Here is a 13,810-nt window from a genome sequence, read left to right as displayed (position 1 = left end):
GGTTTCTGCCCTCTCCTGTTCCGGTTCAGAGCCAATATCAGCTGTCTGTTTTAGAGGGCAGTAGAGAAAAAAATACCCAGCAATCCTCTAAAGCAGCTTAAAGGCTGAATCAGGGGACTGAAGCTCTTTCCATTTCCAGAACTACTTCTCTCTCTCTCTCCATTATGGCTGGATGAGCATCTGACTGGCTGCCAAAGTAGCAAGCACTGTGGCAACATGTAAACTGTCTGCTGCATCCTCCTAAGGCCATCCCCGTCTGATGTTAGTCCCCCTAAACAGCTCCTACTTGGATGAACCACAATAAGCATTAGAGACTGCGAATAGCATCTTAGACAACCAGGGTTATTTGATTTTAACTCTTGATGTAATCAGGAGCCTTGTATCCGATTAAATAATGAATGCTAAGTGCTCATGTAACCAATAAAATCTCCCGCTAGGGGCCCTGGGTTCCCATGAGCATTATTATTTTGACGCAGTCCCCCCCCACCACCCTTTGTCGTCATGCTGGGTTTTGGAGTGAAATGAAGTGAAGCAAAGTGGAGTGGAGAGCTGATTGGTTTGGAGTGAGTACTTGATGTGACTGTAGCTGGATGCCTTGTCAGTGTGTGTGTGTGTCTGTCTGTCTGTGTTTGTGTGTGTGTGTGTATGTGTATGTGTATGTGTATGTGTATGTGTATGTGTGTGTGTGTGTGTGTGTGTGTGTGTGTGTGTGTGTGTCTGTCTGTCTGTCTGTGTGTGTGTGTGTGTGTGTGTGTGTGTGTGTGTGTGTGTGTGTGTGTGTGTGTGTGTGTGTGTGTGTGTGTGTGTGTGTGTGTGTGTTGGTGCAGGAATAAAAGGGGGAAGGAAGATGTAGGGCTTTGCTTACATCAGCGGGGATGAGAGGAAAATACATTTGTAGAATGAGAGAGAAAGAAAAACACGAAAAAGATGAACACAAAGGAAAATTCATGACAGGATAATTCAACCCCAGACCAACGTTAGCAGAGAAATCTGTCTGCCGATGGAACCTGCCTTATATTCATTGGGCTTGGGAGCAAAGCCACAGCTGGGCAGTCTCACTTGTTGGCAATTTCCCGAATAAATCAGAGTGAAAGTTTAAGATGTTATGGATGTTAAAGAATGTATTAGCATGGCCTCACAAACCAACACCTCAGCAAACCACTTCATCTTGACATGATGTATTGTGATCTACCTTTTGTATTGTGTTTTGTGTAACACTCGTATCAGATTCATTTAGGATAGTCACACAGAAAAAAATCTATTTATTTTTTTATGTGTTTATGTATTAGTTGTTTATGTAAAGATGGTGTAAAACCATGTGCTGTGTAATGTTTAGGAACAACACAAGCAGTTAAGACATTGTTAAGGTAAAGTTATAAAATTGAACCTATTCACCTGTGTTTTCTTAAAGCCATAGTTCAAAATTTTGGCAAATATGTTTATTTGCTTTCTTGCCGAAAGTTAGGGAGAGAAGATTGATCTCGGTCTCGTGTTTTGGTTATGTGAGGGATTATTACTTGGCTGGGAGACTTTTGAGACTTCCTGAAGTCTTGATACAGTGTGTTAATTAGTGAGTTTAAGAGGTGCTGGCAGCCAGATTTTGTCATCTTCGGACAGAGCCATCCAAGCTTTTTTCCCCCTTTGTGCTAAGCTACGCTAACCAGCTGCTGGCTGTAGCTTTGTAGTTGCTATACAGGTATGACAGTGTTGTTAATTTTCTCCTGTAACTCACAGCAAAAGAAGTGAATAGGCATATATCCCTAACTTTCAAACTATTCCTAAAAAAACCCCCAGCAAATTTACTAATTTCACTGCTTGCACATCTTTCCTCTCCAAATTATTGTAGGCAAAGACACACAACCAGACCTGAGCTGCTTTGAGAGACATCAGAGTGTGGAGACTTACAACTTGAGGGAAATATCTTGAGGAAAAAAGAGAGAGAGAGAGAGAGAAAACAGAAAAGTCTTCATTAACTCTTAAAGAGAGAATTGCCCCGGCGTTTTAATTTAAATGATGCTACCTGGCATCAGTTTATCTGTGGTAAAGAGAGAGAAAGAGAGAAAGAGGAGGAAGAAGAAAAGAAATGGGAATAGTTGCAGTTGGGAGACATTTATGATTGGTATATGCAGTTATAGGATGTACGTACAGTATTATATGGCATCTTGACCTTGATTTAGCTAATTTTAAAAAGGTTACATTAAATTAGCACATCTGTTGATTAGATATCCTAAATGACATCTGATTGTTTCTAACAAACATCCTTAGGTTAATCCATTAATATGTCAGTTTAAACGTGATTATTTAAAAAAAAAAAAAAAAAAAAAAAAGCCTTCCGATTGTGGATGAAAATGTCTTCTTCTCTCTATTTATAACGGTATTGCAGCATCTAGTATTTATAAATCTGTATGCAATTGTCAGTGGCATTGACGTCAAACATCACATGACCCCGTGCCTTTTACGTTCTAATTCTGCTAATGCATAGTCCACACAAGTGACCTCACTGGGGTTACTGTGCACAACCATCTGTCCTTGCTCTAAATATCCAAGAAAAATGCATGCTTTCAAATTCTCCTTTAGACACATAAACATAACTGAGAGAAGGTGGGCTGACAGAAAATCAGAGCAGACGTATCGGAAGTTTTGCCTTTGTGACTCTTGTCCACCGTGGCATCAAGAACGACGCAGGCCCGGACCATGATGGCACAGCCTCCAACCTTGCACAGGCTTATCTCTGCTGCATCCACCTTTGCCTCACCCACACAAATCCAACCTAGAAGCCTTTTAGTGGGGATTTTCCGAGAAGGGAAATCCGTTGGCTTCTCTAAAACTACAAGAGTAAAAGAGACAGGGGTTAAGACCTTCGACCCTCATCAGCTCTCTTTGTACGTTTGTTTGCAGTGTGTACAGTATGTTGTTGTGGCGAAGTTGAATGTATTTTGAGAGCCTGCCGGAGGACACCTTTTTGATCAATGTGTTGTTTCCTCCTTTCACTGCACTGTTCGATTTTGTGAAGATAGGTACAGGTACAAGGGATTACAATTACGCTTCGGTGAAAGGAACCAACGAACAAGTACCTCCCTCAAACGCACACGCCACACGATGACAAGCTGGGCAGACTGTATTTGTTTTAACATATTTTTATTAGAGACTGGGAGGAGGCTGATTCAAACCTGCAACATTCAAAGTGAGTGGCATACATCTCAGACTGTTATGCTGACATTATTACCCAAACATATTCACTCTTGCCAAACCTCCTGTGGGATCTTCGCAGGTTACCTTACTGTGACAGGATCAGGACTAAGCCTTGACCCAGCAGAGGCCACCGATCCTTTTGGCTCATCTCAGTTTAGCATGGAAAGCTTGCTGTATACTGCAGCATGCTAGAGAGGCTTACCCCACTCAACGTTTAAAAAATGATGTTCATGCTTTAGTGCTAGCCCTGTCATTATGACTCCTGGCTGAGGAAATCTGGGTTCCGTGATCTAATGAGATAACTATTCTACCTCAGTGGCGTGCCCATGCCAACACTCAGACTGAAAGAGAAAGTAGTTTTAAGCAAAAATTCTGCACTAAGAAATATGCTTACTCCCTATTTCACTGTCTGTTTAGGCTCCAGGTAATAGCCAGTTAGCTTAGCAAGCACAAAGACTGGAAATAGTGGGCAACGGCTAACTGGAGTATGTCAAATGCTAACTAAATCTGCAGACCAGCACCTCTAAAGCTCACTCATTTACACCTTATATGACCTTATACCTTATACACATTAACCAAAACCAATCCATACAAAAAAAGTGTCAATACATGCATTTGCTGTTTTACAAGGAGTTACGAGGCAGAGCATTGTTTTGTAATGGTTTCCTGGCAAATGCTCAGAGACACGAAACACTCACACACTGTTCTTAAAATGGTGAATTGGTGTTACACTTTCGTTTTTTTTAATCGATCAAACACACAAGATATAATGTGTTAAGTACTGAGCTTCAGAGGTCCTGGTAGACTAATTTTCACTACATCTCAAACAAACACAAACACACATACACACATCCCACACACACAATCTCACCCTTCCTGAGTGCTGCAACACATTTTCCACAATCAATACAAAGTTTATATAAGGGCTTTTAAGGTAAATTTAGCTTTCCTTTTCATAGGGAATCAAGAGAGCATTATTGTGTGTTTTTGTGTGTGTGTGTGTGTGTGTGTGTGTGTGTGTGTGTGTAAGTCAAGGTTGAGTGGAGATCCTCCTCAGTCCGGACCTTCGTGGAGTTGAGGCGTGACTTAAAGTTCAACCCACTGCTGCATACTCTGCCGTGTAAGAGGCCACATAGTGGATGAGGTCCATCAATTATTCAACAAAGTCAGACTTCCTGTTTCTCTGGTTCTCTCTCGCTCTCTCTATCTCCCTCTCTCATTGTCCCTCACTCTCTGTCTCTCTCTCTCTGTCTCCAGTACTCTGTCTGTTTGTAACTGACTGAATCTTTCTCGTACCTCCACAAACAGCCTCTGTCTCTGGCCTCCTTCATCCGCCCATCACTCTGCCAGCCATCCCAAACCACTTAAAACAAACTGTAACGTGCTTCCAAATCTAAATCTGAGGCCCAGCCAAGTAATCTTTGGCTTTTAAGGGATTTTTTTCTACGTTAATAATAAGACATCAAGTCAGCTTTTCATGTTCGTGTACGATTAGGGCTACACAGAATGCTGATCCTGTTCTGGATACTTTATCAGCAGATGTGGGCATCATCACTAAGTGAGATGTCAAACTTGGAGGAGTCAAATGAGTGATGATTTTAGGAGATGATACTTGGACCACACAGTGGCTCAGTGGCTTGCGGTATCTACTGGCTGACTGCAAGAAGGTCCCGGACCTCATTCAGGCTGAATGGGTGCTTTCAAAGAGGAGTTTGTACGTTCTCCCATGAGTTTGTGAGGGTTTTCTTTCGGGTGCCACATTCTTTCCACACAATAATACATGCATGCTAGGATTGACTACTGAGTATAATCCATCAGTGACCATTAATCTTGGATTTATTAATAATAAATCCAAGATTAATAATGGGTAATGGTTGGCAGGAGTAAAAGAATACAGTATACAATTATGGGGAATTTGCTAAAGCATGCAAAAAAACAAACAAAACAAAAACATAAAAAAACCAGTATGATACAGTGTCTTAATGTAACATCTGAACAAACAGGAATAGCTCTTCTACAACGTATAGGTGGTTGCCACTGGAGACCGTCTTACAGGTGGAACAAATCCAACATGCCTTTTATTCAATATTGTGAAACAGATACATTTCTGTTCAGACATTTAATAGTAGCAGAACTTTATGGTGACGGCACCAGCCCAAAACGTAGTGTGGGCCTTATCGAGAAATCATACATGAATGTTGGAGGAAAGTGAAGTCAGTGCAGGAGCTTTTTACTGGGATTATCAAGCAGGCTGACAGAGGCTATTCACCAGTTTTCTAATGTGTTTGCTTCCGGCATTATTGAGCCTTGACGGGAAACATCTTTACGTCGTTCCCCTTTTGACCATTATCTCACACTAAATATAGTGAGTGCCAGCGAGTTCCATTTCATGCTTAAAACCAATGATTCCATATGATGAAAATGCCTGCGAGAGAGACGACAACCTCCATTAGAAGATACATTAGTGGGCATTATACTGCTAATCCCAGGACCTTTCGGAACCTGATAATCTGGATTATAGAGTTTGTAGATTATTTTATAGCATCGGTTGTTGACCCCCCATACCAAGTTATTTTCCTCTCCTTTGGTCTCCTCTTCACCTTAACCTCTTCAACCTGGGGATGCTTTTACTCAACTTTAATTTTAATTCCAAGCTCTTGGTGTTGTCATGACGTGTCTCAGCCAAGCACCCATATAATCTTATTTCAGGACAGTGTTTGGTATCATATACTATAATATAGGTTACGTTTTACGAAAAAATAAGTATTTTTAATCAATTTTTGTCCGCATGGTTGAAGGCCAGCTCTGCTCAGTGAGCCGGGGGCTCTGCAACTTAAACTGTGAAACAAATTCAGTGTTTGGGTGCCTGTCATGAACAGACAAAACTGGCCCCTGTTTGCTGTTTGATAATGATGCCATGTTACTACAGCCTGCCATCCAAGAAGTCCACCCATCAATCTTCAATTTACAGTATTATACCTCTCACATGTGTGACTTAACCCGTCTTAAAACTATTCAAAATAATATGTGGAAATACTATCTGAAGCAGGTCTACTGACCCCTGCACTACAGTTTTAAAAAATATCATATATCCTGCTTTGTTTGCAATTAAATTTATTTGATGTTCTCAGTGTCTTGCATATTCAAAAGTTTTGTATTTGGGCACTGAGGAAAAGCAGGGGTTTTACCCACCGATGAAATCCCACTTTTTTTTTTTTACTCTCCTCCTGTACACAGAAAACCAAGAGAGAAAAAAAAAAAAAAAAAACAGTTTTCCATGATGTGCTCACTCTGAGAGCAATAGTGCCCCAGCATTTGGGCCTCATCGTAACACTTGAATCAAACAGACCGTCTGATCAGCAGCCTTATTGCAGGAACGCAGACAGACAGACAACGCAGCCAATTCTGCCTTTATACCGTCAGCAGTTCCATGTAAAATGGATAAAGTTGAGATTAAAGAGACGCAATTTCCCGAATTTGGAATTGTCGACAAGCCATGGATCTTGTTTGTCTCACAGACTTTGACTGATTTTCCATATTTTTAATACAGGATTGGAACAACTTGCTGCACTGCACCTTCTATCTTTGTAAAATTTAACTGAAGAAGATTTTTTTTTAGGAGGAAATACACCACACGACGTAAGATTCAAAGATCTTCAGTAAATTAATGGTTCATTTCTGTTGAAAAAAAAAAAAAAAGTTTGCCAGATCCATAAAATTAAAATCGCATGATTTCAAAACAGAGTCACTATAAAACGAAGAAGAAATTATCTCTCAAAAGGCCTTCAGGCCACATCCAATCATTCACATTGTTCTTGCAAATAATCCAACTGCCTTTCATGAATTTGTCTGTTGACAACAGCTAAGATGTAAGACTAAATACAACACGACAGACAATGACAATGACCGTTGATAATTTACTCCACTGTCGGTAATTGAATGCCTGGTGGAGAAATAACTGAAGAGCGCTTGCCAAGAGGTGAGAGGTTGCCATGGAAACGTATTCATAGGAAAGAAGATCCATTTGCCAAGATTCTTAACAAAACATCTGACTCAGCCCAGATATTTGTTATTAGTCAGACATCCCAGTCATCGTTGGCAGCAATTTAAATATATGGAGTAGAGCAGAGACACAAATAAAGAATGAATTGATGTAATGAAATGGGGAGTTATAGATGTCAGTGCAAAGGTAATAATGCACACAACTGAGGGATATGCGTGACGTTCCAGTGAGTGAGTGAAACAGACCTTGTTTTTCAAACTAGGAACCAATAGGATAAAAGAAATAAATCCCCAAGCCAGAGCAGATACCATTTTATGTCAGGCAAGCAGTTCCTTGGGCATCCTCTGCACCTCAGTCCCTTAGCTCTACGCTGCAGTCTCTGGATCATTAGGCCCCATCCGCTTCAATAATTCAAAAAGACCAAACCAGGCAAACACCACACAACCTCATCTGCCTCTCACCTCTCAACACAGCAGGAGTCAACTAGGTAAACAACACATTATCCAACCAGTGCTGTGAGCAACAACTGGCGTCCTCCCTGGCTGTAAACTGTGTGCAGGCAGTTGTATGTCTAATTGACTGCAAGGCACGCAACTATGCAAAAAGGAGAGAGGAAATGAATATTGGACCTGTCACTTATGCACATATCTGACACGGTTACTATCCATTTTTCTACACCACGAATAACATCAAGTAAATTAAAGGGCAATTACATGAGGGGAGAACTGAAACAGTTGTTACTACTACTACTCTCTGTTAAGATCCTGTCAGTCATCAGCCATTGCTTCACTTGTCTCCCTAAACGGAGCCGCGAGCATCAGTTTGTCACCAGGAGCAGGGACCCTGATGACAAACGGCAGATAGCGGCAGACGGGGCAGGGCTTTGTGATTTGACATCCCCGCTGATAGGCATCGCAGCCCTGCCCACGCGGAGGGGCCGAGCAGCCAATAACGGGATGCATTTTACTGCGGGCCCGGACCAATGGGAGCGGGGCTGCATCGTGTCCCTGCCTGCCTCTCTGCCCCGACGCTGAATGGCTCTGTTTTGTGCGCCCATGTGACCGCAGGAAGCACTTACCGGTATTTAAACATCACCGATTGGGTGCTGAAGTGGACAGCTCCCCATACAGCTAAACTAACACGGGAGCAAAACACAACGGCTAGTTTGGCTCCCAGTTAATGGACCCTCTGAAGCCTTTCTCCCCCTCTCTCTTATCATTATTATTGTTCTTTTTTTTTTACTCTGAATAAAGATCTCCATTCCCCCAAGCCGCGCAACATCAGCATTTACAGACTTATTTCAGGCCGCCGACGAGAGAGGCATCGTTTTCTCTACACCAGCGGCAGTTGGGCGGATGTTTTGACACCTGTAGCTGAACCTGGATCGCGATCTCACAAAAGAAAAAAAAAAAAAAAAAGCGAGGGAGGCTGGATTGCTTCACACCCATGCGCATCAGTCCTGCAGGAGAGGTGCTCCGGCGCTGTTTGATCTCGAGTGGTGAGGCGCAAAGGTAGCCTCGTCTAAAGCCATTTACGGACGCATTAATTTCTAAGCCGCTGTCTGTGCCTGCTTGCAGACAGGAGGGAGCATGGATAGGGAGGTGTTTGCTCTGACTAGTGCGTTGAGGGGATTTGCAGAGCTGGGGATGTGCTCCCGTGGAAACTGAACTAAGGACGACGTCTAAAGCAGCGTTACCAACAGCTCGCCATTTCTCCCGAAGCCTCTTTTGGTTGGCATTTCATCATTCTGACGGGGGTATAGATTGTTTTTAACCAGTCATGGGGAAAGAAGAGTGCAAAACAATGCTGGACGCTTTGAACAAAGTGACGGCCTGCTACAGGCATCTGGTCATCGCCCTGGGGAGCACCTCGGACTCGCAGAACCTGCGAGAGGAGCTGAAGAGGACCCGCAAAAAGGCTCAGGAGCTGGCCGTGGCCAACAGGACTAAACTGACCTCTCTGCTCAAAGACAAGAGCATCAGCAAAGAGGACCGCGCCGAGTACGAGCGCCTATGGGTGCTCTTCTCGAGCAGTATGGAGCTCCTGGAGGTGGACATGAAAAGGTCCCTGGAGATAGGGGAGGACTTCCCCCTCAAGGTGCCGACGAGACACCTCATCCAGACGGGGATGACCGGCAGCACCACCAGCGTGGCGGCGCGGGCGATGAGCGTGCAGAACATGAAGTACGAGGCGGACAGCAACATCGACACGGCCGACCTCAGGGACCTGCAGTCCGAGATCACCCAGGTGAGCCAGATGATGGAGGAAATGGAGATGAAGGTGCAGGTGGCGCCGTGGGCCGTCGAGGCGAAGCAGGAGGCAGGCGCGGAGCTCAAGTCCAACATGAGTGTAGGGAATTCCTCCGTGGGTGTCATCTCCATCTGCGAAGAGGAGCCCAAAGAAGAGGACGGTGGAGGCAACAGGGATGCTGGTTTTGCATCGATCTGCGCTGTGGTTGTGTTCTTTATCATCATTACTGTCGCTTTGGTTCTAGGATACTTGGTCATCAATATGTCCTGAACTGTCTACAGCCAACAGCCCACCCTGATGAACGTCCTGCGAAGCTGCCCACGGGACCGTCACCGTGGGTAAGAGCCAGCAGCTCCGCATGTGAGAGACCGAGCTTTCTGTGACTTCGAGGGGCTGGAAAATCGCGGACAAGTTTTCTTTTTTTGTTTTTTTTTTTAATCTTTCTCGGATTTGTGAATGTATTCGGTGGCGTTGCGGAGTTGCACTAGATAAAATGTAGAACAACATAGCCAGAGTGTGTCACTCGCAGAGAGTGGACCATGCACAAAAAAGTATTTTGAGGGGCCAAGGGGTTTTGTCATTTTGGTTGTGTATTACGTGACAGTGTCTGGCCATCAGGATGATATAAACAAAACGTAATCCACGTGGATTAGTGGGGAAGCTCGAGCACAAATGTAGCCTAATGTTAAGTATTCCCCTTGATGTCCTGCTGATTGGTGCTTTAAATTTACGATTTCACTCCAGCAGAGTCAAATGTGTTCAAACGGGGGTGGGTAGGTGTGTGTGTGTGTGTGTGTGGGGGGGGGTCTAGTCAGAAAAGTAGGGTCATGTTTAAACTAATAGAGCCAGTGTTATAGTTAACCCTTGCTCTTCACATCACACAGGTTGGATGTGAACAAATCTGCACTGTTCTGCACTCCTGTTAGCACAGTCTTAATACATGATAAACTCTGTATAGCCAGATTGTAGTAGGCCTGCATTTTACTTCATTGCATCAAAAATCACAGTGTGCTACATGAAAGCCTTGGGACCTAAGAGATGGCAACGCTCTTTTAATAATGCACTCCCTCACTGTAAGCCCATTCATGTTCCTTTACAGGGTTTTTCTTGCAAGCAGTGTGGAATGTATACATTGCTACGTATGAATAGAGGGTTTGTACATACAGTCTACTGCTGTGTCAGATAATGTTCATACAATCAAGTATATTTATTATAATAAAATTTGAAAAAAGACTCGAAAAACGTGCTTGCACTTTGGAGAAATAGTTCTGCAGGTGCTTCACAAGACAATGCCAAAGCAGTTTTTGCACAAATAATGACATGAAAGAACTGAATGACGCTTTCTGATTTATGTGAGGCTTTGGAATTTTTTTTTAGTTAGAGCTAATGGCTTTAGCCCAGTTTGTAATGACCTCAAAGCTAGAAATACATACAGTATGTCACATCTGATCAAGGGTGTTTTAAGTAGAGGATTATACTCTTAGACGTAACTACCCTGGGGTTAAAATAGAATTTGATTTAAAATGAAAAGAGACTTTAACTCCCTAATGGTTTTAGTTGTAAGAGTCTTTGAAGGTATTTCTGGAATGGTACATAGGTTAACAAAGCCAAAGCCTGTCACTGTACGTGGCGGTTGGGGGATGGGGCAGTTGTCCTGGGCCATGCATGAACACAGATGGGTCCAGACAAACTAATACAGAACAGTTCGGGCACAAAAATATAAACGTATAGGGATGAGTGTGACTGCTCTTGGTATTTAACTTATCAAACCATTTATGATTTCATAAAAATAAGATTACAGAACACTTTGCGACAGATGATCATATGTTTCCCTTTCGTTATGAGGTGTTTAGGAATGTTTTGTTAAAATCAAAATGCACTTTCAGTGGGCGGATAAGTACATTTTGTTTTAGACTGACTTAATTTCACTTTATTTCACTCGTACCTTTCTTTCATCCAGTGACCATTTTGAGAATATTTTGTAACTTCTTCTCATAGCATTTGGACGATAAAGCTCAAACAGACATACAATATTATTAGTCAAAATAATTGTTGATGTTCAAAGTTTCATTTATTCCTCAAAATTGTATTAATTATTTATTTGAAACAAATCTCTATGTGGGTCTTACGTCACAAAATAGTTTGTAGGCTATTTTAATCCTCAAAACAAGAATTGGGAAGATTCATTCACAGTCGTATAAATAAAACTATTATATTGTCTAATTTTATTGTAAATCATATAGTTTATGGTATATATACCTGTAAGCATTAAAAACCCACACGGCATAATTGTTTACACGGTCTTTGGCAGCAGTTAAATTAAAATGCTAACTGAGAGGATGCTTTATATGAAAGATATAGGCGGTACATCAAAAGCGTGCAAAGGGGGTTGTCAATACTACTAACAACTACTAGTAAGTAGAAGTGTCACATGATCAATGCTGAGATACTGCTTACTATGAAGTATCTAAGGTATCTGTAAGGATTCTGTCTCTCTCCTCTGTTAGGCCAGCAAATCTGAGCAACCTCGGGATAACCAAGTCCATTTCTATTATGATCTACAACACAGTTGCTGGAAGACATCAGCAACTTGTCATCGTCATTTTACAAATACATTTTTTGAATTACTGCTCCGCTGTGAATTCCAACGAAAAGTATTTCGTATTCACTTGCGGCTCAACAGTTGCACATCAAATGAGCTATAAACTGACTCTAATGATCACCTCTTCCATTCTTGAGGAGGTTAGATGTTAATTAGACCCCTGGCATTTAAAGAATGTTCAGCCTTAGGTGCAGGCTGTGGAAGTATGTAGAAATCTCACAGGATCAAATTTAATTACAGCTCTGCTCCTCCTTGAAGCAGAGGCCTGACTCCTTGTGGGAATAATGGATTCTTTTCTTATATTTAAGAAAAAAAAACTGGTGTGAAATATTCAAGTTGCACATTAAGATAGCAATCATTTGGGACATTAAATGTTTATTCAGCAGTATAACTAAATGCCTTTTTCCATTTCCACTATATTTTATCTCTTATTCCTGTCTCTCTGTCTCTTCTCAGCCTCCCGAGGTTCAAAACCTGTGGATAAACATTAATAGATCATCGTAACAAGATAACTCAGCTCCTAAAAGCACTGAGGCCTCGGTGCCGAGAGGATTTTTTGGCAGGGCTTTAATGCATGAAAAACAGTGGCATACTATGCTCACGCCTGATTCACAGTAGGCTCTCTGACATCTTGTTTATCCTTGTCGTCATTTCAGAGGCACTAAGCTCTGCTTGCAGTGAGTCATGAACCTCTTGAAATTCACAACAGACTTGCGTTGTCATCCAGAGATCCAAAAATATAAAGGTGATTAATTAAACATGGGGAAGAAAGGCATAAGATTGAAATAGTGGACGAGATAAAGCCTCCTGAAATACTGTGCTTTAAAAATTTGTCCCTCACGTTTGCTCAAGCAAAAGTACTTCTTTAATGCTCCGTGCTGAAATGATTTAGTTGCAATCTCCGTTATGCAATGTGGTTCTCAGAATAGCCACAGCATTAAAGTTTTACAGTATATGCTTCATTAGATATAAAAATTTACACTTTACAGGTGAGTAAATCTACTTTCTCCACAGTTGTTTGCAGGCGTTTTATTTGAACGTATGCATGGACAGAGCCATTTATCTGCTGTACTCTGTCGCTTGGAAACAAATAAACGAAGCAGACTGGTTCAGTGAAAGGCGAGATACACACTTGGCAGAGACAGACCACTGCATCATCACCTCATCTGGACCAAGATAGTGGGTTTCCAAGGCTGTGGGTTGCCATAGAAACCCTCAACGGACTCTCCACCGCAAACAGCACAGAAGATTGAGCAGTGATATTTCAGCTCACCCCCTTTCTGAAACCACCATCCTACACACTTACACACACAGAGATAGCACTCTGAGGAGGAAGGAGATGTGGTGTGAGGGCAGCAGACAGGGGACAAAACCTCAGCATGTTTTCTCATGCTGACAGAGAAAATGTGCGCCCCATGGTCTTAGGAGAAAATGTTTCAACCAGGTCAGAGTGACCTAAGGGCATGCTTTTCCTGTTGTAGAGACTCCGGCAAATCCAAAAATCAAAAGATTCAATCTCTCTCTCTCTGTGCATATAATTATTTATTGGGTTGTTTTTTTTTGCCATTCATTCAACTTTCTTTCGGATTCAGCCTCTTCCCGCTAATTTTGCTAATCTCAGCAGCCCTTAAAATAACATATCATCTGTAGAGACAAATAAATTAAATTTTAACACTGACAAATTGCCACCTAGATTGTTTAAAAAAAGCAGACAAAGGCCCAGACACTGAAAAACAGAACCCTGATTATGAACAATACTGAAC

At 42.2% G+C, this 13,810-nt stretch overlaps 1 protein-coding gene across 1 annotated transcript; it reads left to right on the top strand.

Moving 5' to 3' along the window:
• Nucleotides 1–8,974: 8,974 nt before the first annotated feature.
• LOC120794312 (regulator of G-protein signaling 9-binding protein) lies at nucleotides 8,975–9,715 on the top strand. The gene has a single exon (XM_040135305.1). It carries the CDS (start codon nucleotides 8,975–8,977, stop codon nucleotides 9,713–9,715), a length of 741 nt encoding a protein of 246 aa, XP_039991239.1.
• Nucleotides 9,716–13,810: the final 4,095 nt, after the last annotated feature.

Source organism: Xiphias gladius, chromosome 1, assembly GCF_016859285.1.
Source record: "Xiphias gladius isolate SHS-SW01 ecotype Sanya breed wild chromosome 1, ASM1685928v1, whole genome shotgun sequence".
Classification (NCBI taxonomy): Eukaryota; Metazoa; Chordata; class Actinopteri; order Istiophoriformes; family Xiphiidae; genus Xiphias; species Xiphias gladius.
The sequence above is the reverse complement of the archived record's forward strand: the minus strand, read 5'-3'. Positions and strand labels throughout refer to the sequence as shown.